Raw genomic sequence first — 25,241 nt, 5'->3', positions numbered from 1 at the left:
CGGGGGGGGGGGGAAGAAAGAACGGAAGGAAGGGAGGGAGGAGAAAGAAGTGGAAGAGGAAGAGGAGGGTCAAGACAAGTAGTTGAAGAGGGGAAGAAGAGAAATAAATAAAGGGAGATCTTTTCACTAAAACCCTTCAAAAACCAAATCATACATTGGAGGTAACTGTACCTCCTACAGACTGCAGGAACTACTAAAGCAGCTATTACTAGACATACACATTCCACATAACTAAGTTCCTCTCATTACAGTATATGTATCCCAATATGTGTACAATGTGCTTACAAATCAATATCTTTATTGTCAAAGATGCTATTTTATAGAAGCTGCTCAAGGATGAGATGACCAGAATTATTATTATTATTTTGTATAATCATGGCTTTTTTTTTTTCTTTTAAGATACTCTGTTTTGATGTTCTAAGAAATCTTTTTGGTTTAAGGTCCACAGGTTGCCTAGAATCAAAGGTTATTCAAACAAAGCCAATTCAAAGTGATATCACTACATAGTTGTAAGAACAAATTTCAGGTTATTTATAGGCAGTTTAAGTTCTGAAGTGGACTACATATTGCTATGATAATGCGCCCATTACTAAAAGAAACACTTTAGCAAAATGTATGAGATTATGCATCTACATTCTGCATGCACATTATCTTTTTCTCCCCAAATATCATGTGTTCCATTTTCATTTAAGAATATAAGATAAGAACGTTAAGAATTAAAGATAAGAACATTATTCTTATTTTGAAAACATCTTTTCACAACGGTAAAATTACTGAATTGACACAATGCACGGGCGATGGATGTAATTAAAAAGCATTGTGGTCATTTATGTCTGTTCCCTGTAAATGACTATAAAACCACAGTCTCACTTAAAAATAAAGAAAATCTGGAGAACAAAAGCTAAACGTGATACATATTCTCCTATGGAACAGTAAAGAAAAATATGCATGCCATTCATTATTCTGTATCAAATAAGAAAACCTTCATTTACAACCCAAATAGAAAAGTTTGTCTGTAGCTCTCAACTAACTTAATGTTTATTCTCTATGGATTCCTACAGACACAGGATACTGAAAAATCATAAATAATATTAGCACATATCTTCTATGAGGAGGCAAAACTCTAACATTTTTCACATACTATAAAAATGCACATATAAATAACCTACCAAGCAAATTTCAATGCAAATCTATGTATCATTTGTCACTGAATAAAATTAATTTCTGTGTCTAGCACGAGGATAGTCAGTATATCTTTGAAATGGTACAAGCTTCTCTAAATTTGAAATTCATGGGGAGAATAAGCACACACTTCTAAGAAGGATAATAAGTAAATAGAAATCATAGAATCCTGGAAGAGAAAGAGCTTAGAGATCTTACAAACCAACCCACTCATTATATATGTGAGCACTCAGTCCCAGTGTGTTGAAATAGCCTAGAGGGCAGTGTTGTCTACATCCCAAATTTTCAACACTCCCCATGGAGAAGCTGTCATCATTCTGGAGTAAACCAAAGACAATCCAATGTCAAATGTATGCTCTATGTACTCATTCAGTAAGTGTCCACAGCTTCCTTTGCTTCTGGAGTAGTAGATGTTAAATATAAAAACTAGTTCCACAAACAAACAAACAAACAAACAAACAAAAACAAACCAAAAATTACCATTACCTTTTCAACTTGTCAACACTGCACATATTTCACTACATTGCCATGAATTTTGCTGCATAATTGTGGCCTAGACATAAATTTTCCCCTTACCCTATAATATTAAATCAGAACAAAGGTCCTAGGCGTGTCTCTGGGACATGAGGGAGGGGTGAGGAAGGGGGATGAGGAAGAGAAGAAGGGAGGCAGGATGGGAGGGAGGGAGGGAAGGAAGGAGAGAAACGATGTCTTGCTACTGCGGTTCCAGCAAGCTGGTTAATTGCATTTGTTTCATATATCTCCAAACACCCTGGTACATTAATTACATTCTGTAACACCAAGCTCTTCTGATTCCCTCTGTCACTTCCACTGAGCAATTTAATTGTATTCCTCTTAGCTACACACTAATTCCAAAAGAGAAAAAAACAACTTGGTGATGATTCTATAGTCTAACATATAGTTTATGCATGCATTTCTGGTATTGAAATATGTAAATTCATGGTTTATGAGGACATATTATCCAAAAAGTTATATCAAAGTCTTCTTATCAGGATAATCCAACACACTTGGGAGAAATACGTAAACCTTTTGGTTAGGTCAACCTAAATGTATCGTAAAGGTAAATGTATTGAAAAAGAAAATGCATGGTGAATGATCAGGTAGGACTATAGATACTGTCACAGTGTGATTCATAATGATTAATTCCTAAACATCTACTACTTAGAAGGAAAAAAGAAAAAGCAGTGTGCCCACATGAATGCCTTGCCTACTATCGCTGGGGGCAAAAGTACTCATGTAGTCCATGATTGAAAACAGCCACTTGACAGTAGGTAAACTCATCTGTACTGCCTCATGTTTATAGAAAGCCTTCCTGTTTTGAGTCTGATACGCCGGGTTCTGTGCAGCAGCAGCTGCCTGGAACAAAGTTAGCTCCTACAGGCGGGCACAAATAGGCAGTGTCCCAAATAATGAATTCGTCCACAATGCAAATGCTGGAGGAAAGTTTATGTAGCAACAAGCTACTATGATGGCTCAAATATCTGGACCAATTCACAGATTCTTTACAAGTACAATTATTGCAAATCTAAAGTACTACAATCCACATTAAAAAAAAAAAAAAACAAACACGCTCCAGTCTTCTCTTTACACATATCCTTTCTATCAATTTAAAAACTGAAGACCCTAGAAGGTTAATACCAAATGTTCTTTCGACTTCTTATGAACTAACAAAAAAAGCATGTTAATGATTACTTCCACTCATCATTCAAAAGAGCTAAAGAAAGGATTTTGCAATCCTCCCACAAGAAACTGACATCCTGTGAAAATATCCCAGGAAACCATATCTGAACAAAAGACAGGAGAATCAGAGGCAGACTGCTGTCTGCTTGACAGACTGACTCAACCCAGAGGGAGACACCTACAGTACCTGTTTCAGATCCCCATTGTGTTTGCCACTGGGGACTGAGCTGAGTGTTCTGTGCCCGCAGCCAGCCCTGAGCTTATGTTTCCCCCCTTCCTGGAGCCTCGCCCAGTCTTACTTTTGACAGTTTTCTCCCTGTGATCTAAATTCTTGATTCTGATTTCACACTAGAAGAGCACTCACCAGCATACAAGTGATACACATCGATCCCTGAGATACCCTGCCTCAAATTCCTAACCCACCGAACCTTCATTCAAGTGTCTATTACTATTTTTCTTTACTTGAATTTCTAAGCCAAAGTTCAGATCCAAGAACAAACACCAAATAGCAGTAGGCACAAGAGTATTCCAGAGATTTACTGTAATATTCCTTTTTCTAACAAAACTAAGAGCCCATTATTTATTATGCAACTCCTCCATTAATTAAGCACATTGCAATAATAACAACAATAGGTGACTACTAACGCCTTCCACTTGCAGCAGTTGAGAAACAAAGACTTAAAATCTCTGCCCCCCAAAAGTCCCGGTGCCTGACCAAAAGGGACTAATAGACACAATGTCATTTTATTGATGGCCCACAACTCATTCAGAAATAAATGGGCTTTCTGTGGGGTGGGGGGAGGATAAAAGTATTTTTAACTTACCATCAACCCGAACATATAAAAATCCACAGAGCAGTAGTTGTGTAAACATCAGCCGACTCATTTTGACATATTAAAAAGGATCCAGATTGTTTTAAGAAACCAATCCCAGAGAGCAAACGTACAAAAATAAGTATCAAAAAAAGAGGTAGGTCCAAAGTTTAGACTTTCCTAGATGCTAATTAAAGTCAAGAAGAGCAAATCGCAAGATGAGAAGGGGTTAGTGGAGAGGTCTCGAATGGGGCACATTTAGCTCCATCCAAATTAACAGAGGGCACTCCAAAGGCTGCTGTATTTCCACACTCTGGCTTCCTAAATTCCCACAAATTCAGCCCAGCCGGAGGGATTATTCAAGTGTGTCTAACCCTCTGTCCTCAGGCTCCATTGCCTTCCAAAGCCAAGTTCTTTCTTCAGCAGTCAAGAAGATGAAGAGGGAGGAAAAAGACCTAATTCCTAGAAAGTGTTCCACAAACTTGCCAGCGCGCTGCCGAAACACCATTGGCCTGCCTACTGGTTTTCCTTGCCCGGTCTCCTTCTCGGTAGCCGCTCCACGTCCAGAGTTTTTTCACTTAACTTCCATAATAAGGATGTGTCAAAGCAACACTTTGCAGGCGGGCCGACTTGGCGGGCCTCTCCCTCGCAGCCTCGCTGCCTCCCTCCACCACTCCCGCTTCAGAAAGAGGCAAAGGGAAATCAGGGCGACTCGGGTGGAGAATCCGAACTCCTACGTGGTGGGGCTGCAAGGGAGGGAGGGAACGAGGGGCAGGGCTGAGGCAGCGGCCACCCTCGCGGTGCCGCCTGAGAGCGACGGTGAACCCGGGCGGCCGCAGGCGACCGCCGAGCGGGGCGAGCGAGCCCAGAAGCCCGGGAGCGGGCGCGAAAGGGAGCGCGCAGTCCAGCCGCCCGCCCCGGTGCAGCCGTCAGTCCCTCCGCTGCAGCCGCCGCCGCCGCCGCTGCTCCCGCGGCCCCGCAGCAGAGCGTCCGCCTCCTCCAGCAGCTGCCGAGGGTGGAAGGACTTAGAGGAGGGAAGGCGAGGAGGCGGGAGGGGTGGGGAGGAACGAAAGCTGCTAGGAGTCTGCCCCGCGGAGGGGGGCAGGGGTGACGCGGGGGTGCGCTGAGCTTTCCACCTCCAGAGTCCGCCACCCGCACGTGCAGGGGGCGCCAGCCCGCTGGGCAGTCGGGGGGGAGCAGGGGAGGGGAGCCGAGATTCCTCGGGGGGCGGAAATTAACAAATTTGGAGCCCGAGCCACCCGTCAACTCCTTCCCCCTCTCCGCGCCTCCTGCCCGGGGCGGGGATAGGTGGGCTCTAGTCCCCGGCTCCTCGCGGCATCCCGTTTAATGGGCAGGTAATTTTCTCGGTGAGTGATTCCATGGAAGCCCTTCCTAATTATTCATCCCTCCGTCTGCCCGAGATGCACGCGCTTTCTGGAAAAAGATCATCCTCCAGGACCCAGGGCGCAGCCTCATTACCCGTTAAAATCACACAAACACTCACTCTTCACCTTTTAGCAAAATGAGAAGCTGGGCGGGAGGGAGAAAAGGAAAGGAAACAAAATATAACCACCTTTCGAAGCGGAAAGGTTGTGTGTGGGTGCTTCCTATGTCGTTAAAAAAGCACAAGAAAAAGAAGGGGGGGGGGGGTTGAACAGAAATCTCTAGCTTCTACCGGCTTGTTTTAGCCAAGATCTATGGCCCCCTGAGGAATCCCCGGGGGAAGAAGGGAGGGGAAGGGTGGCATCCCCTCTTATGTTACTCAGTTGCCTTATGACCCCGCAAAGATGAGTTTGACGCGGGTTTGTGGCATGCAAGGAGTTCAGCAGAAGATGCTTAGGATGGAGAGAGGGGATCAGAGAGCTGGGGGCGAGAGGTGTACTCGAAGCCCTTATCCCACAGAGACTGGCAACTCTGAAAGGAAATTTCGGAAAACACAGGATGGAGGAAAGCTGAAAACCCACTGAGCTAAAAGAAGCTCAAAAAGAGCCGAATTTCAGCCCAAAGATGACAGACCCTGAAAATTAAGGCAAAAAACACCAAGTCAATGCCATCAGGACCGGGGATGATTAAGGAAGGCCACGTTGGATCAAAGGGATGCCAGTGTCTGCGGTGCCCCCGGTGTGGCCGGTGTGGCCAGGCCCACGTGTGATCACAGGCTCACTGGTAGCTGTTTGATGCCTGTTCCGGTGATTAGAAGGCGGGTTATGGGAACTCGACGCAGGTCCCCGAGCCCTGCTAAATGCTGGATAGTGAGTCTTTAGTTCCCCCTACTGGAAAATATTAGGAAAGAGGCTCTCTGTTTGAGGCCGTTTCAGGCCTTTTGTTTGGTGGATACATTTTGGCGTTGCCACTTAATTCAGCTCTCCTTTGCCTGTTACGGACGTGATATTGTGTGTTTCAAATAAAGGGTCAGCGACGCTTAAGCAATTAGGAGAGCTCTTGTGGCACCTCAGCATGCTTGAAAATTATGGTGATGAAATAGTCTTGCAAAAAATAAAACAAACCACTTTTCTTGTGAAGCACTAAGAGTAATTTCAGGACACTTTCGGTCTACGTTATTTAGTTGTAAAAAAAAAAAGTGCATTAATGTGCTGAAGTTAAATCACTGGAATCTTCACAGTAAGGATTCTGACTGTGTTATTGTCTTACCACTCTCTGAAGGAAAGGCTAAACGTGCACATCTTTGTGGTTTTGTTTTTCTTTTCTTTTTGTTTTTTTTCCCCCCAAAGGGCCAAGACTAAATTAATACCCCAGTCTTGGAAAACCTCAAAATTCATTGGAGTAAAATTTCGTATTTATCTGAATACTGAAAAATAATTGATATTTTTTAAACTTGTATTTTAAAACATTTTGACAAAGATTTAGCTTAAGGGATTATAAAGTCTACCTCAATCCTCTGAAAATACTATACCCCCCCACACACAATTTCTATCTAAATCTAATTTCCTTACATGACCACAACAAAAATACTCTGAGTCTTCCTAATAACATAATACAGAAATTAACAAAAGACAAAGATTTAAAGCCCTTAAGTTTTAGCATAGGTCTCAGAAAGGAAGGCATTGGAACATTTCACCTGGAAGAGTTTTCTCATGGCTATCAATTTATAGGACAAAAGATAGATTCCATTTTATACTTGATAGACTCACCATGTATAGATGCTTTTCCTTAAGTGATCTATAAAATCACTCAGAGGCAGAAAGGGTGTGTGTGGGAAGAAGGGGGGGATAGGTTGGAGGAGAATGACCTACCATTTACTATTGTCCTCTGGGGCAGAAAAGTGTGGCCTCATGTCTCATAGAAAGTTGTCCTTGTGTAGAATATGACAAATAAGCTCATAGAGAGGAAAGGCTTACTTAAAGGAAATCGCTCTGGTTATATTTACTTGGCCAAGCATCATCATTTTGCATTCATAATACTTTATCTACTCCAAGTGTCAAGCCACTGATTTCAGTCTTGTGCCACTTTTTGCTAAAATTACCTACATTATGTAATAATGATATCTATGACAAAGGAATTTGGAGTCCATGTTTTCATAAGTGATATTTTTTATTTATTTTTAAATTTTTGTTAATGTTTATTCACACAGAGACAGAGACAGAGTGCAAGTGGGGGAGGGACAGAGAGAGAGGGAGACAGAATCCAAAGCAGGCTCCAGGCTCCTAGCTGTCAGTACAGAGCCTGATGTGGGGCTAGAACTCATGTATGGAGATCACGACCTGAGCTAAATAAAGTCGGAGCCTTAACCCACTGAGCCACCCAGGTGCCCCTCATAAGTGATACTTTAAAAGAATGTTTTGTCGGGGTGCCTGGGTGGCCCAGTGGGTTAAACGTCCAACTCTTGGTTTCAGCTCAGGTCATGATCTCAAAGTTTGTGAGTTTGAGCAGCTTCAGCTCTCAGCTGACAGTGCAGAGCCTGCATGGGAGTCTCTCTCTCTCTGTCCCTCCCCCAGTCCCCCCCCACCCCCACATGCATGCTCTCTCTCTCTCTCTCTCTCTCTCTCAAAATAAAGAAGCCTTAAAAAAATAAAAGACTGTTTTGTCAGTATCTCGTTTGATATTAAATGTGACTAAGGAAAACTGATGACATTTTTAAAGAATCTCATACCAAGTAATGGTTTAAGATTATGACCAAAACTCTCACACTGTCAATAGCAGTGAGAGTCAGCAGACAGAAATGTCGTATGGACAACATTAAGTCCAAAGGGAACAAAGATATCTCCTTCTTGGAGATTTGATAAGATCTGTATTAGAGAAATCTGTGTATTTCAATTAAATTTAGCACACCTCTAGTGAGCACTGTCTATGGAAAAAATAATAATTTCTCACTCTAATTTTTTCTTAAAATAAAGGAAAATCTTTAAAACTTAAACATTCTACTAGAAATTGGAAGTTCAATTTTAGCGGTGCTTTAGCTACAAAAACATTTTTTAAAGGTTTGCAGTAAGACGTAAACTAGAAGTGGCTTAGAACAAGGAAGAGAGTTTAGAACAAGGAAGAGAGTTAGAACCAAATCAGAGAGTTTAAAATACAGAAGATGAAGCGGCCTTTTGGTTTCAGTATCTTTCCAAATACAAATTGCTTCTTCATCTCTAAACAAGCAGCTGAGTAGAGAAGTGTACATGGAAATCTAGGCTCCTTTTATGTAAAACTTGGAATGGTATTATTATGTACTCAAAATGTGCCTACCAGATAAATATACATTTTAATACAACTAAAGACAACTGTGTGTAAGAGACTATAATTAACCCTAATTTGGGTGAGGTGATCAAATGGCCTTCTTTGTGATTGTTCTTCTAAGTTGGCATCATAGAGAACCATAAAATACTCATCTGAAGGCAAGCTGCACAATATATGATGCAAAATATTAAATATTTCTTTTCCATATGAGATTCTTTAAAAATGTGGTGTGAGTGGAAAAAAAAACATTTTTTTTTACTCTTTCCAACATACTCTTTTTATTATAATTGTAAGAGTATATATAGGCAAATCAAACGTTTGATCCATGATGATAATTTTCATATCTGCCACCATGTGGTGAGCACTGACTCTATGTCAGGGATTTTTCTAGCTTTAAAAAATTCATTACAGTGTTTAATTCCTATAAAAGTTTTATTATGTGGTTGATATTATTCCTATGTGCAGATGAGAATACTGAAGATTAGATATCTAACCCAAGTTAATAAAAGATACAATATTCCTTTGAATCCAGAACCAACCATATAATTTATGCTAAGTGTTAGGCTATGTTTCCTAAGATTAATTGGAGATACTTTCCACATTATAGAAACACTTTAGTAAATTGCCTTGATAAATTTAAGAAAATCCCTGATGTACCAAAAATATAGAAATATGTAATCAGTTTTGGTTTTCAAAATTACAGAATTTTTAAAGCCAAGAGATAACCATTTGTTATCTGTTCAGTTTCAATTTTTCTGTATAAGATTGTCTTACCATATTACACAGAAACACCACATTTAGGGTTGTTATCTACAAAAAGATACGAGACAATTAAAGTAAGCAGAGTATTAGAAATCCAGATCAGAAAAAGGATGACTCATTCCTTCCTATGTTATTTTTTTTATTATACTCTACCTTGTTCGAAAAGTGAACAAAGGGCGCTTAAATAAATTAAATATTGGTCTTCTGAAATATGTTCAGGGTATCTAATTTCAATCAATTCATTTTCAAGTTTTCATCAATACTCTTATATATTTAATAAGTCTACCTACATATGTATCTATTGATGAACAGTACTTTGGGCACATTACTTTTAGTTATTAAAATATTCTACTTTTAGAAATCTGGAATTTAAGTTGACTAAAATATAGCAATCTTTCATAAAAATAAAGTGTTTCCTGCCAAATACCATCACTTGTGATCAAGAAGAATTTTTTTCTTTCTTTAGAATTAAAGTCAGTTTGGAAAATCATTTCCTGTCTTGATTGAAAAGTTGACTGACACTTTCAAATTTAGAGCTCTTGAATAAATAAAATGCTACAGTAATTGTAACTTGAGGCATAATTTCTCTAACTGCATACACCTTAAAATTTGGATTTTTTTAAAAACATATAAAAAAACATCTCAGAGTTCATTGACAAAAATTATATCTTCAGGGTACCTGTGTGACTCAGTTGGTGAAGCATCCGACTTCAGCTCAGGTCATGATCTCATAGTTTGTGAGTTCAAGCCCTACATCAAGCTCTCTGCTGTGAGAGCAGCCCATTTCAGATCCTCTGTCTCCCTCTCTCTCTGCCCCTCCTCACTCTTGTATTATATTTTAAAATATAATAAAAGAGTTTGAAAATATATATCTTTATAATATCAGTACTCCACATTCTGCAGTTGCCCATCTCTCTCCCTGCCTCCATTTTAGTAATGTCTAAAACTTAACCTCTACCCAAGTGAAAAAGTACCAAAGACAATAACCTCAACCTTAGATTAGAAAAGTGCTTTTATAAATAAGCAAAGTTGTCAACCTCACAACCTCACTATAAGTGCACATCTCTCTGTGTCCTCCAACCATGACAGGCTACGTTTTGTATGTGTGCATGGTCTTTTTGTGCTCCGTATTTTATTATCTCTATTTAAAGCTTTTGAGTTCTTATTTTAGTATATAGCCTAATTTCGATGACATTAAGTAATACACTTTTTGCTATTTTTACATCACAATATCATGAACCAGAGAAAATCCCTTTGATTCTTTGCCAAACTATTTCAAGTCCATCTGCTCCAATCTGGGCCTTGTATAATTGAAATTTACCAACGCATAACTGTAATCCTAACAAGGAAGATTTTTAAAATCCAAACAGAATTTCTGTTGTTCTTACAAAGAAGGGTTTGTCAAAGATGGGAGAAGAAGCTTATCATACCTATAGGTCTCAGATTTTTACGTTATCTGCTCTCCGAGTGTCTTTTAGACATACTTAACAATGGATTCCTCAGATTCAAAAGAAGTTCCTTATTCTCCTTTACAATAATATCATGGAATTAATCCAAGGGCACATGTAATCCAATTGAACTGCCTATGTTTCTGTCATACAGAAGAACTAAATCTGTTTGGGAGCAGATTCTGATTTTCTTCCAATCACCAAATTATCTTATTCTGCCTGATAAAATAACTTCTTACTGCCTTTGGAGTACTTGAAGTCCTTCTTTTCACAATGATTACTAGAGTTTTGGTTGTTAGATAACATCAGGAAGTCTAGATAATATAATTTTGCTTAAAAACATGAGAGATGTAAATACACATTCTCTTCCTTAAGTGATAAAGTGAAATCTATGGACAAAATCACCATGATCCAAGTTTATAGACAAAGCTGCAAATCAAAGAATAATAATGACATATACAGTACCTCATGTCAAAATATTTTAATTTGGATGAAACGTCTTTTAAGCAGTTTCTACTGATTTATCTTTTACTTAAAAAGGAGTATAGGAATAAATGATTTTTGTTCTCTGAGTAATTTCAGCTTTTCCTTCATCTACTGGTACTAACGTCAAGGGACCAATGGAATAAATGATTAAGATTGAAAAATGCTAGTGCAGCTTCTAACAATTTAATAAAAATTGTATTATTCCTCTATTGCATTAGCTTATTTCATTTTTAATATATTTTCTTTATTTTCAATAACTAGTTCCTTACATTTAAAGGAATATAAAATTTAAGAATGTATTTTATCTAATATAAAGAATAATATAAGAATTATAAAATATTATATTATAAAATACAATAATGTATTATATCTAATATAAGATATGTTGGGCATCTAAATACATTTATGGGTTTTAGCAATGAGAAAAGTTTTACCAAATCTCTTTCTTTAACCTCTCTCTCTCTCATTTGTTTGTTTGTTTTAAAGATTACTCATTTAGGATTCTTTCCTTTAGCCATCTGGCAAACATGAGTGTTTGAAGTACTGATTTTATAGACAGGGCCAATGAAAATTACATAGCATGATGATCATTGCGGGATTTTTTTTAAGCCTATATCTATAGCTCTCTTAAGTCCAGGTTATTGCTTATCTTTTATTCCGTTTCTTTCTTCTTCACTTCCCACCAAACACATATTAAAAAGACATTATGACACAAAGCTGGATGAACATTTAGAGGGTCTCTGGTAGTCTATTTTCCAGCCTTCATTCTGAATCATGTTTAAACTATCAAAAAGAAATGGAATTTTAAAGATTTCGGTGATTTTACAATATTCTTAAGTAAACCATTCACGTGTGATCAGGAATTTTTTTTAGTTTAATACAAATATGAAGTAGCATTTCTACTCCATTATCTCTACTAGAAGGTATGATTAATGGGTACCTAAATGTGAAAAGACAGAGCGTGCTGGCTAAGAGCTTGGACTCTGGATCAAGCAGATCTGGATTCTAATCTTGGTTCTACCACCCCCAATGTGATCATAACAATTGCCTCAACTGAAACAAAGATAATAATAGTGCCTATTCAGAAGAGCATTTGAATGATGCACTTAATGGCCTTGGCACAATGGACATTTTAATTGGTTTCCAACACTTTGGTCATTGGAGTGTACTAATGAATCTCTCTCATGGTGGCAAAGAGAACGTTGAATGTTAACCCAGAATCATCTTTCCTTTCACTCAAAGCTTCGCCAAGTTTCCCAAATTTCCCTGCTTCCCTTATAGTTAGATTAGATCATGTGATTGAATTCCAGCTAATGGAACACAGGCATTTCTAGGTCTGGCTTCAAATATCCCTCCCATACCTTAGGGTTCCCCCAGACAGAACCCTCTCTGACTGTTGTTCTGTCATTCATTTGATGATTAAATCCTATAGAAAACAGAGCTACCAGATGGAGCGAATGATAAATGAATCCCAGAATGATTGTGTAGAGCAGACTATCCCACTTTGGTTCCAATCCTTCAACTATGAATTGAACAATGAATAACTTGTAATGTGTTAAATTATTGAGTTTTTAGTATTCTTTGTTTTAGCACTTAGCTTATCCTGGCAAATATAATCAGTTCCTTTGAATTTTGCCTTAAGTATGAATGGAAATGTAATGTATTTCTTCACAGGACATTAAACTGAGATTAATATTATAAAAATTAAATTATAATACCTACATTTTAAAAAATGAAATAAACTTTTATGTTGGTTGTCTTAATTATCACAAAACATAGAAGGGTGGTATTAATTTTAGGCCCATAATTCAGAGTTGTTAATGTAAACTCAAATCGATGAAGAAACTTTTCAAGTGTCAAAATTTGAAACTGAAACTTACAGCCAGTATCAACAAAACCTATGATATCACCGAGGATCAGCTAGGTTATTCCACAACAGTTTCTCATTTTTTTTTTTTTTTCACTTACACCTCTAAGAGCATGTTTAGAGATTTTTTTTTTTCTAATCACCTCTCCATGGGCCTTTAATACCAGGTACTGTGTATACATACTTTATACATTAAAAAGTAAGATTTTCTTTTGCCCTTAAAAACCAATTTTATATTACTCCTATTGAGAATGCATATTCTACACATACAAACAATTCCCAAATCTCAAGCAACAAAGGTTATTTCTTTCTATATTGTGAGTCTGCTGGGGACTGTGCTCTACATCATTCTCATTCCAGGACCTATTTCCTGGAGAACCATTTTCTAAACAAATGGAAAGGCAGAATATAGCTGTTAAATCCACTGGCTGGAAACAATGGCATTATTTCTTTTATTTAATGTCTTGTTGCCACACCAAGACACAAGACCTAGCCATTCCCCCTTCATGAAAGGTAGAAAGCTGGATAATTGTTGAACCACTCTATTACTATCACACGTATCCATCTCCTACAGACATATTTGCTTCTTTTTTTTTATTTAAAAAAAAAATTTTTTTTTCAATGTTTATTTATTTTTGGGACAGAGAGAGACAGAGCATGAACGGGGAGGGGCAGAGAGAGAGGGAGACACAGAATCGGAAACAGGCTCCAGGCTCTGAGCCATCAGCCCAGAGCCTGACGCGGGGCTCGAACTCACGGACCGCGAGATCGTGACCTGGCTGAAGTCGGACGCTTAACCGACTGCGCCACCCAGGCGCCCCCAGACATATTTGCTTCTGAAAGGAATTGTGTGACTTCGCTATGGCAATATTGGTTACTGCAGATTGAAGAGACACTCTGTTTGATTATTACATGATTCCGTCCTGGGTTGAGTGGTGTTTCCCAAATTCATGTCCATACAGAACCTCAAAATGTAGCCTTATTTGAGATAGGGTCTTTGAAAATGTGGTCAAGTTAAAATGAGTTTATATTGGATTAGAGTGAGCCCTAATTCAATGACCAGTGTCCTTATAAGAAGAAAGAAATTTAGATACAGACACAGAAGCCACAGGGAGCAGACAGCTGTGTGAAGACAATGGCAGAGATTGGAGTTACTTCACCATTTGACAAAAAATGCCGGGAGCTATCAGACCCTGGGAGAAGCCATAAGAGATGCTTCTCTAGAGCTTTCAGAAGAAATTATGGTCTTGTTACACCTCGATTTTCTAGCTTCTAAAACTACATTTCTCTGGTTATAAGCCACCAAATGTGTGGTATTATTTTACAGCAGCCTTAGGAAATTAAGATAGCCATTACCTATTTCAGTAAATTCAAAATGGGAAAATAACTTTCTAGTTACTAAATCAAAGTGGATAGATGGTAAATTAGTAGAGTCCTTGGAAAATAATGGTGATATGCATTCTATATCTATTTAAATCAAAAGTTTAATATATACGCACACACAAAAATAGACACATCTATATCTAAATTCAAAGAAAAATTAAAATTTAAAAAGTTTACTTTAAAATTCCATTCTAGAATTTCAGAGCTGAATGGTAATCTTTAAGATCATCTATCATAATCTCATTATACCGCTCAAGGATAAGACACCAATTTAATAATAGACATTCATAAATTAGTCTTTTAAGATTTATATTAATTTAACCAAGATAATTTTAGAATTTAGATATTCTAAATTATATTGTCGATTGTTATTACAACCTCCAGTGCTTTCTGATTAAAATTTATTATATACACATTAGCACATTTTAAATTCTTTGTATAATTAGAATTATCAAAATTAAAAAAATAACTTTATATCATGCAAATATTAGAAGAAATACTAAAATCTATTCCATAGTCTCTATGTGGGAATATAAATAACAATATTCAGTCCTAGCTCTATTCATATTTATTACTGAATGCCTTTGCAAAATGTCATAAATGTTATCACAGAACCAGATTTTTACAACAGACTTTGGCAGTGAATAGAAGACTTAAATTCTTTCCTTTGTTGATTTATATAATGTCTTTTGACAGAGGAAGAAGGCTTAACTCTCATCTTTTCACAGCTCTCCTTTTAAAATAAAGAAAAAAAAATCAGCCAAATCTCAGTTTCTATGTCACTAGTCCATTTCCCCCATCGGTTTTCTTCTACATCCAATTAAAAACAGCTAAAAAAAAAAAAAAAACCACAATATATTCAGGGCACCTGGGTAGCTCAGTTTGTTAACCACCTGACTTCAGCTCAGGTCCTGATCTCACAGTTCTTGAGTTTGAGCCCCGCATAGGGTTCTGTGCTAACAGCTAGGAGCCAGGTGCCTTCTTAGAAGTCTGTTGTCTCCCTCTTTCTCGGCCCCTCACCAGCTCACACTCTGTCTCTCTCTCTCTTCTGTCTCTCCCTCTCTTAAAAATAAATAAACATTAAAAAAAAGAATTAATCTTTAAATAAATAAATAAATAAATAAATAAAACAATGTATTCTCCAGATTTAGAAACTCCCCAAATTACCAAACACATGACCTGTCCTGGCAACCTTTTCATATGTACATTAGCCCTGACAGGAGCCAGCCCATCATGATAATTATTAACAAGTAGCAATAAATACACAGGCCCACTTCAAGGAACATAGTCTCATCAGTCTGTTACTTTTAGTTTAAAGTGACATCCATAACAAAGATTGAAATATATCACAAGCTATATTTATACAGAGAAGCATACATGAAGTTCAGACCAACATCTGAACCAAATTCATAAATAGGTGTAGTAATCAATGATATTTTGCCCAGTACTTAGTGCTATGTTTTGCACAAAACTTCAGTGTGAAAGGGAGGTACTAGAAAGAAGAAAGAATTTTTCACTTGTCTTATGGTCACCAAAGTAAAAAAAAAAAAAAATACAGAGAAGATAGATATTAGAAGATTTTGGAGGGATGCCTGGGTGGCTCAGTCAGTTAAGTGTCTGACTTCGGCTCAGGTCATGATCTCGTGGTCCATGAGTTCGAGCCCTGCAATGGGCTCTGTGCTGACAGCTCAGAGCCTGGAGACTGTTTCAGATTCTGTGTCTCCCTCTGACCCTCTCCCGTTCATGCTCTGTCTCTCTCTGTCTCAAAAATAAATAAACGTTAAAAAAAATTAAAAAAAAGATTTTGGAAAGGGGTAATACATTCCATAAATATTCAACCCCATTCATGGTAGCATGAAGCAAAGCATCACATACATAGAACCAGGAAGAAAAGACAAGTGATGTCAGATTGTTTGCTAAGGTTTTGGAGGATCTAAAATAGATCAGAGGTGGGGAAAAAGATTATTCATTACGAATGATAAGAAACAAAAAACAAAAAACTGAGGTTCTGAGAATTTAAGTAATTGCAACAAAAGAGTGCAAAAACAAATAGTGCTGAGACCTGAATGACATCAGAATCCATTTCATTTCTATGAAATTGTGTTAACTAATTTAATGTTAATCATTGTTCTCCAGCTATAAAAAGGGTGTGTAGAATTTTTTTTTCTGAACATTTTTAACTTGAGGAAAGCACTGACGATTTAGTAAGCCTGGATTTCAGAACAGTTCCTTGTTTATTTGTCTCAATCAAGTATGAAATGGAGTAAGAGAATAAAACAGAAGAAAAGGAAAATAAAGGTGTGGGGACAGAAAGGCAGGAGAATGAGTCAGTAGAGAGGAATGTTGGATAAACTTAGTCTCTTGAAGATAAAAACAAACAAGAGAAAGGCGTGTGATTCCATATTCTTTGGGCTGCTAATTTCACTTCTCAGCCTAGTTAGTATTCTTGCTTTTGATTTCTTTCTACCCACTTCATTTTTGTCTTGTAAGAAAACTGAGATGTAGCCTCATTACACCACAGCCCGTTTAGCTGCAATCCTCCCCTTCACCCCCACTAAATTAAATACATTAGTGGGTCAGAGAGTAGTACTTGACTAATACCCTTAGCAGAAATCTGCGTCTGACTTTCCATGATCTTTAAGGGAGCTCTCACTGCTTAGAGGATTATATTAATTGCTATAGTTCCATAAAGTGCTATGCTGACATAAATGTGGCAAAGGTTTTCTTTAACATTCCTATCATGACATGGAAAGAGTTAAAGCACCTTAGTGAGTGTCATGTAACAATTTCCTGCTCAAAATTTGGTTTAACATTTACTGTCCAATTTACTTTTGTTGCAATACATGCTCTCCAGGGTGTCCAAACTGGTGATGTCTGTGTGTGCTTTTGCATTAACTTTGAAAGCAATAGATTAACAATTCAATCTTGGCCCCTTTCACATGTGCAATGTCAGTTTCCGGGAGATGTCACTCTCTGAGTGTTTGGGCCATCAGCCTGACAAGAGACCTAACTGCGTTAGGAGCTTCAGGGGGTTTCTTCCTACCTGTTTCCCTCAGACTGAGATTTCTTTTTTTGTAATATGATCTTGTCATCACTATTGTCATCAGAAAGACATATATGGGGGTTATTAACATTATTTTTTGTCAGACTTCTATATTCATTCTCCTTGAAATAGTACTGTCTCAACTGAGGAATAGAATTATATTTTGCCTTGTCTCCAGAAATGCTTTTAAATTAGAATTGATGTTTAAGCTGCATGACTTTCCACTGCTGATGTAATTTAGTTTTTTTTATCTGAATGTTTGATAAGTAGCAGTATGACTCTATTCTTCTAGTTACAAATCCGTTAACCGCCCCCCCCCAAAAAAAAGAGCTGTTGCTCTATAACAGTAGCTTTTATGCTAAAGACAAATACCAAAATACATTATCCTAGTCAAAATGGCTGCACCTATTCCTGGATAAATTTCTTAGGCATGAGAAATTTCAGTGGTTGGAATAAAGAAGATCAGGGAAAAAAAATGATTCATTTGTTCAATTCACTCAACAAATTTTTATTGAGCACTTTTACATGCCAGGCTATAACAGAAATAATGTCTGCCTCATAAACACATATTGCCTTTCTGGATTTTAGTTCCTTCATCTGTAAAATGAAAGAGCTGGACGAGTAACTTATAGAAACTAGTCCCCTCTAAGAAAAAATATTCTATGACTTAATTTTGCTCACATAGAAGACATTTCCAATGATTTCAGCTCTTGTATTAATAATCAGACTTGAGCCCTTTGCAAAAGGTAAGGAATCATTGCTTCAAGTGTCAGATTCTGTGAAATAAAGTTGCTTTGAAGGCGGTGATGTGGGGTGGTGTTTGTTTACTTTGTGGCTTTCATGGGCCAATCTACTCCAATCCTTGATGTTTGCATTGATGTGAAACTGTCAGAATGTTAGCAGTTTTTCTTCAGGGCCAAGTGTAGACTGGAATGTGTGGTCATCCCTGGTTGCTGGTTCATCTCTTACATTACATATGAATAATGTAATCGCCTTATCCTAATGCCTCAAACCTCTTAAAATATAAGAGGATCCCTGATATAACACAGCTTATAATGATACATATATAATATCATAAGGGTCAGAATTTACCTGTCGATATTAAGTGGTCTATAGGGATTCCATTGAGCTTCGTTATCAAAACTTATAAGACTGAAGGAAAATACAGTGCATTCTCAAGATTAAAACAAGAAAAGAGACTTAACACCCAGCATGAGCATATACACATTTCTGTCATTTGAATATCTTCTTACAATGAGCATTTAGTTTTGACTGTTGATTTGATGGTGGTTGTATGATCGTGGTGAAAGAAATTTTAAAAATAAATAAATGGAAATGTTGAGGTGTGCATAGCAGAATTATATATGCCTGTAGACACTGTTGAAGGCTGTTTCCTTATCAGGTACCACTTAAAAAATAAAACTATGTAAAACATCCAGCTAAAGGCAGCAACAAAGAAAATACTTCTCAAGGAGTGATGCAGAGATTTATGTGGGTATCTTCAGTAACTGCTCCAGGGATTCTTTCATGTTAATCCCCAAACACTAAGTCTGTAATACTTTCCATAAGCACCCTACTAGCCTATTCTAATACCCCTCTGCACAAATGATACCACCCAGGAGATTTTCCCTAACAGAGTTGTAAAGATTCTTGGGATCGTTTGCATTTCAAAAGAAATTCACTTAAATCATGAATCTTTTGTCTAACCTTATGTCATCTCCTTTTATGTTCAGTTAGGAGCAATTTGTCTGTTCTTTCAAAAACTTTGGTTAGTTATCATGTTAACTAAATTTCCAAGTCACTATAGGACATTACTCTGGTTTTGACCTTAACAATAAGTTTATGTCTGAATTTGTAACACCAAGAGAACTGGGAAGCTTCTGCCAATTTAATTATGGATATCACTTGGGACATGTTTGATTGTATTTTGTCTTTAACATATAACATTGTAGCAGAACCCTAAATAAAAAGAAACAATTTTGGAAGAGTCTTATGAGCTAAAGGCAGGTTTAAGAAGTCATTAGTGAAGACAAGTCCAAAATAATAATTAAGAGTTGGAATGCAAATGACATTCATTGATCTCAAACATCTAATAACAAAAAATTAAAAGAAATAATTTTTTCGTTATAGTGAAAAGTTTTGTTAGAGGTTTATGGCCACTTCCTTTCAACATGACCATCACACATTCGAAAGGGAGGAGCTAGCCACCCAGTCTCCTGCCTTTTAAAGAAGGCACACTAAATTAATTTACTGCCAAAGGACAGACCTTCTGTCTTTTCAAAAAAGTCCAAGAGAAAAAAAACAAAACAAAACAGGAAAAGGTCAAACTCGTGGTCATTCCACTAATGCGTCAATGTCTTCACTTTATGGTATTCATATTTTCCAAATCATGTCTTTTCCTTTTCTAATATGGTATTAAGTCACAAATCCAAAATAAAGGCAGATTTCTGGAACAATAGTTAACATACGGAAATGTTCCAAAATGGTGATACTAGGATTCAGGCTATGAAAACAAATTTGAATTTCTTTTTCCTCTTCTTTTGCTTCATTATTATTCAAAATGCAATCCATAACCACTGGTACCTGCAGAATCCCCACATCTCCAGCACTTAATTATTTTTCTCAGTGACAGGCTACAAATCCAACGTTAGGTTTTACTTTAAGTACCCCATTCTCCCTAAACACCGGATCATAGTATCACATGCATTTATGTTCACGAAATCTACAATTTATTTTTTTGAAGCTGAGATGACTCCCTGTTTGCCGGCCCCTGTCCCTCTCCATCAGCTACTCAAGCTGCCTGTTTGACTGCCTCAATTTCCACACAGTTGTGCCCAGTGCCAGAGCTGTTTCTTCAGTGACACGAATATTCAGACAAATAAACACACAAGGCTTAATGTCATTCTACTGGATGTCCCTGAGATTCAAACTCACCCATCTGGCATTCTCTTCCTTCTGGTTTCCTCTTAAATATTTCTGAGATAATAATTCGATCATGCCGAAATATGCAGACAATTCTCTGCCTATTCAGAAGTTTAATTGGGTAGGGATGTGCTAAACCAATCTGTAAAGCGGTATTCTGGGTGCCTGTTGAGAATTTACAATAACTAAGTGAATCCATGTTGGTCTGTGTCTTCCCTCAATGTACAACTGACCTTCTGTGCATATATTTGTTATCAATGTACATGATATACAAAGAATCTGACTTATTAGACCTGAAAAAAAGTTATATCAAACACTACATTTTTGTACTCCAAGAAGGTAAATTAAGGTGGCTAATTGTAACTATAAAACATGCTGTAGGTATTCTTAATTTTTAAAAAAATGTGCATGAGTCTTTTATTGTGTCATCTTATGTATATTTTATAATTTTAGCATGATCAATATTTATAAACACTGCTTTGGCTATAGATATCAAACACTAACAGACTCATTAAAATAAGAAACTAGTACATTGACAAGAGAATTTCACTAAGATAGGCAGACTTTAATTTTTCTGTCTAGGTATGTGTTTGAAAGAAGTGTTTTAAAATAATTCTGTGTAGATAAGAGGGTAATTAGGATTTTTTTTTTCATACTTGTCACTAAGAGGCTGTATTCTTTCAACACTGTGTCTAAATTCCTTGAACTCTAAAAATACTAAAACCTTTGACATACAAATGGTTATTAAAGTTATTGTACATCATGACATTTTAAATCCAGTCATAATGTATCTCAACTGTTTTACAATCTTTTGGAGACTGATTTTTTTTTAATGATTTTATTGCCTTATCCACTATTTGCCTTGCTTTCCAGTACTTTTCTGGAGAAAAAAAAAATAGTTTGCAAAAATATTATTGCTTAAGCCAGTCACAAAAGGACAAATAGTATATGATTTCACTATATGAGGTTCCTAAAGTAGTTAAATCTGTAAAGACAGAAAGTAAAATATTGGTTGCTAGGGTCTGGGAGAAGGGGGGAATGAGTTACTTTTTTTTTTTTTTTTTAATTTTTTTTTCAACGTTTTTTTATTTATTTTTGGGACAGAGAGAAACAGAGCATGAACGGGGGAGGGGCAGAGAGAGAGGGAGACACAGAATCGGAAACAGGCTCCAGGCTCCGAGCCATCAGCCCAGAGCCCGACGCGGGGCTCGAACTCCCGGACCGGGAGATCGTGACCTGGCTGAAGTCGGACGCTTAACCGACTGCGCCACCCAGGTGCCCCGGGAATGAGTTACTTTTAATAGGTATAGAGTTTTGGTGTTGAAAATGGAAAAGAGTTCTGGAGATTGATGGCTATGATGGTTGCACAACAGTGTGAATATACTTAATACACTGAAACATACATTTACGAATGGCTAAAATGGTAAGTTTTGTGTTATGTTAAAATGATTTAATTTCATTTTATGGTATATTTTCCCACTATTGAAGAGATATATTAATTTGCATGTTTTCTTTTGGTAAGCAGATTTTTCCACTGCTTATTATAGAAAATGCGTAAATAATAAAAAATATAAGGATAAAATTTTATACAATCACAATCTTACCATTCAAGAAATAAACAGTGTTATCATACATTTCCACTTTTCTCTGTATAGTGCTTTATAGTTGTGAGCTTCGTATTTATTATCCTGTATTCTCTTTTTCTTCCATATAATGTTGAAAAATAAAACTTTTCTATGTTACTAAACTTATAAACACCATTTTATATGGCTTATGATATTATATAATATGAATATACCATATTTATTTAATATTCCCTTATTATTTGACATTTAGGTTATTTCCAGGATTATTCTTTTTTTCCTTTAATAAACAACACTGACTTGAACATATTTTCTATAAGCTATTGTTCACATTTTTCATTTCTTCATTAGAATTTAAATGTTTGCTTAAATAGATTGACTTACTGGCTCAAAGGACATGAACTTTTTCAGATTTTAATATGCATTGCAAAGATGCTGCTGAGAAAAACAGAAAAAAATTACACTCTCACAGTCCATGAATAAGAGTGTCTATTTCACTAATGCTTTTAAGTAGAGAAAGTTCTCCCCATCCAAATATCTGATAAATTATTCAGTTCTCAGTTTTTACTACTTCATTTGTGTTTTATTTTTACATTTGACTATAAAAATCAAGATGTATTTTCAATTTTAGTATAGAGTGAAGTAAATATCTCAATTATGTTTCCCAAAACCTACTCAATTTTTATTTATTATTCCTCCTTTTTCTACTTTTAAAAACAGCAAAATATCTTTTAATAGTTCTAACAATATATTGAAAATAATGATGGCTAGAATCAATGATTGCCCTTTATGTTGACAATGCAAAGCATTTTATATACATGAACTTGATTATTGTTTGGATTCTTATTACCAAGTCCCCATCACTGTAATCTTTACTAAGTTAACCAGCTAGAAGTGGTAGAATTGGGGTTTAAATCCAAATCTGTCGTCGGGTAGGATCCAAAATCTTAACCTCAAGAGACATCATTTTATAGAAACCAACTAGTCTCTTTAGATTCTTTTTCCAAAATTCTCCACAGAATTTTTAAAACAATCTCTTAGCAAAATTATAAATACTGGCAGATGAAAGAATCACTCAAAAATCATTTAAAGTGAAAATGATAGGGGCGCCTGGGTGGCGCAGTCGGTTAAGCGTCCGACTTCAGCCAGGTCACGATCTCCCGGTCCGGGAGTTCGAGCCCCGCGTCGGGCTCTGGGCTGATGGCTCAGAGCCTGGAGCCTGTTTCCGATTCTGTGTCTCCCTCTCTCTCTGCCCCTTCCCCGTTCATGCTCTATCTCTCTCTGTCCCAAAAATAAATAAACGTTGAAAAAAAAAAAGAATATTTAAAGTGAAAATGATAAAATACTCAAAATGGAGGGTCAGTTTGGGCATTCCCAACTGTTTCCATCCCCTGTGACATTTTCCTCCTGGAATTCCCCACTTACTATTTCTATTTGCCTTCTTCCTTCCATTCTCTTCAAGGACCCTCTGTTTGTGTTAATAGTTATTTTTAGGAGCACTCATTTAAAATTTCTCCTAAGCTCCTTGAGGTTCTAGTAGAGGACCATTGCCATGTTAGATCACTGATAGAAAAAAAAAAAAAAAAAAAAAAAAAAAAGATGCCCTATCTTGGAAGGAAGACCTTGCTGGCCAACCACCAACATGGGGAGAGATGAAGAGGAGGTACCACTTTTTCTTGGGATTCCAACATGGCAGAATCAACCGTGACAATCATGAGGTGTAAGGAGATGCCACCAGATTACCCTTATACACCAATAACTTGTATTTTTTTTAAAAATCTCTATATTGAGTTTATAAATGTTAGAATTAAAATAAATTTAAAATATTGCTCTGAGTTGATAAGAGCTTTCACTTACCATATATATCATGTTCCTAAGCTTTTCTATATAAAGACAATAGAGAGGGCTTTAGCTAGGCTTTCAATATTCTATTAATATAAATAACAAACAGAAACAAAGTTAGAGCCTTATGCCCATAACATTTTTGATTATCAATTACAGTGCAAGTCAAAAAGAAATGGAATGTTTATTGAATATTTATTAAAAATCGTGTGAGTCACGGCATGTATTTAAAAATAAAATTGGGCTCTTCAGATACATGTCCACAAAAAAAAAAATAAAGTAAAAGCATGCAAATAATAAAGTAAGTAATCTTATAATCTTCATGGACTTATATTTCTTCCTGTTGTGTTTCATTTTTAATTTTGCCTTTTTTTAAGTAAATGATTTATGTAAGACCTAAAAGTCTTTTTCTAAGGATAGGACAAAATGTAATAAGATGTTAAAATCTTTCCAATTTGTTTCAACTTAAGCAACTGTTAAAAAAAAACTAGTTTTGTCGCACTAATATTCTAAGATGATTGTGAAAGAAAACCATGTTCAATCTACTTCATACACTTTAATTTCTTGGGTTCTAATAGCCATTGGATGTTCACTCTAATGGAGTCAAATAATCTTTTCATAAATCTGTGTGACTTCCCCCATTTATTTACTTTACCTTCCTTTTACAGTAGAAAGTTTTCTATTGTGGTTGTTTTGTTTTTAGCTCATTTCCTTCAAATTTAAAAGATGAAAGTTTATAGACACAAAGTCTGATCATTTTCCACCTAACAGATTCTGGAACTAGGTGCAAATTCCAAGGCAACGTTCTCACGTTTTAATAGCCTCTTTTGTTGGTTTTTGGTCTAATGTGTTTTTATTTTAGTTCAAAATTCTAGACAAAATAAAGATCTCCTGCTTTGATAATAGCACGAGGTAAGATTATTGTGTAATGAACTATATAGTAAGTTAAATACGATTGACAGCTGATGTACCCATGGGCTTTAGAGGAAGCTTTAAAGTCTTAGATAATCTATGCTACCGATAGCTGATCAAAATCTTACTAAATGTTATCTAAATATATGAAACTCACTTCATAAATGTAATCTGCTTTCATGCTCCTATGGAACTTAGGTATCCTTTGAATAACCTTACTCTCTTTACATTCAAATGTTCTGAGCATATAGGGTAGCTGGGTAGAAGAGAAAAGATGTGAAATTTGGAGAGATGTGTCCAAGTCCCCACCCTAACACTCCTGGAAGTGTGGCCTGGGGCAAAGCTCTTCTCTGTGAACCTCAGCGTCTTCACCTAGAGAATGGAGAAAATGATTGCATTGCCAGGCTATCATAAGTATTAGAGGTCGTACTAGATTAAGCCGTATGAGCATGTCTTTGTAGATTAAAAAGTTCAAATAGTGACTATCTCCTATGCTTTGACCTAATGTATACAAAGGTCATATCTCGGTTATATGATATTAACGTTACTATTACCAGGAGCTGGATTTACAAAGATAAATGAATATGATGTCGTTTTTGGTGGTTGAGAATCTTA

General features: G+C 36.6%; 1 protein-coding gene across 19 annotated transcripts in view; it reads right to left on the bottom strand.

Annotated features, from left to right (window-relative positions):
- The window catches only part of ROBO2 (roundabout guidance receptor 2), a 1,749,879-nt gene that overhangs the window by 624,201 nt on the left and 1,100,437 nt on the right, over positions 1-25,241 (bottom strand). Inside the window, exon 1 of one of the 19 annotated variants that reach the window (XM_040484190.1) lies at positions 3,708-4,623. The exons of the other annotated variants lie outside the window; for them this stretch is intronic. Within the exon in view, the coding sequence (XP_040340124.1) occupies positions 3,708-3,768 (61 nt within the window). The 5' untranslated portion in view covers positions 3,769-4,623. Of the gene's footprint in view, positions 1-3,707; positions 4,624-25,241 lie in introns of those variants that run through there. 19 annotated transcript variants of the gene reach the window in all.

This window comes from Herpailurus yagouaroundi, unplaced genomic scaffold, assembly GCF_014898765.1.
Source record: "Herpailurus yagouaroundi ecotype Mexico unplaced genomic scaffold, PumYag 162, whole genome shotgun sequence".
Taxonomy (NCBI): Eukaryota; Metazoa; Chordata; class Mammalia; order Carnivora; family Felidae; genus Herpailurus; species Herpailurus yagouaroundi.
The sequence above is the reverse complement of the archived record's forward strand: the minus strand, read 5'-3'. Positions and strand labels throughout refer to the sequence as shown.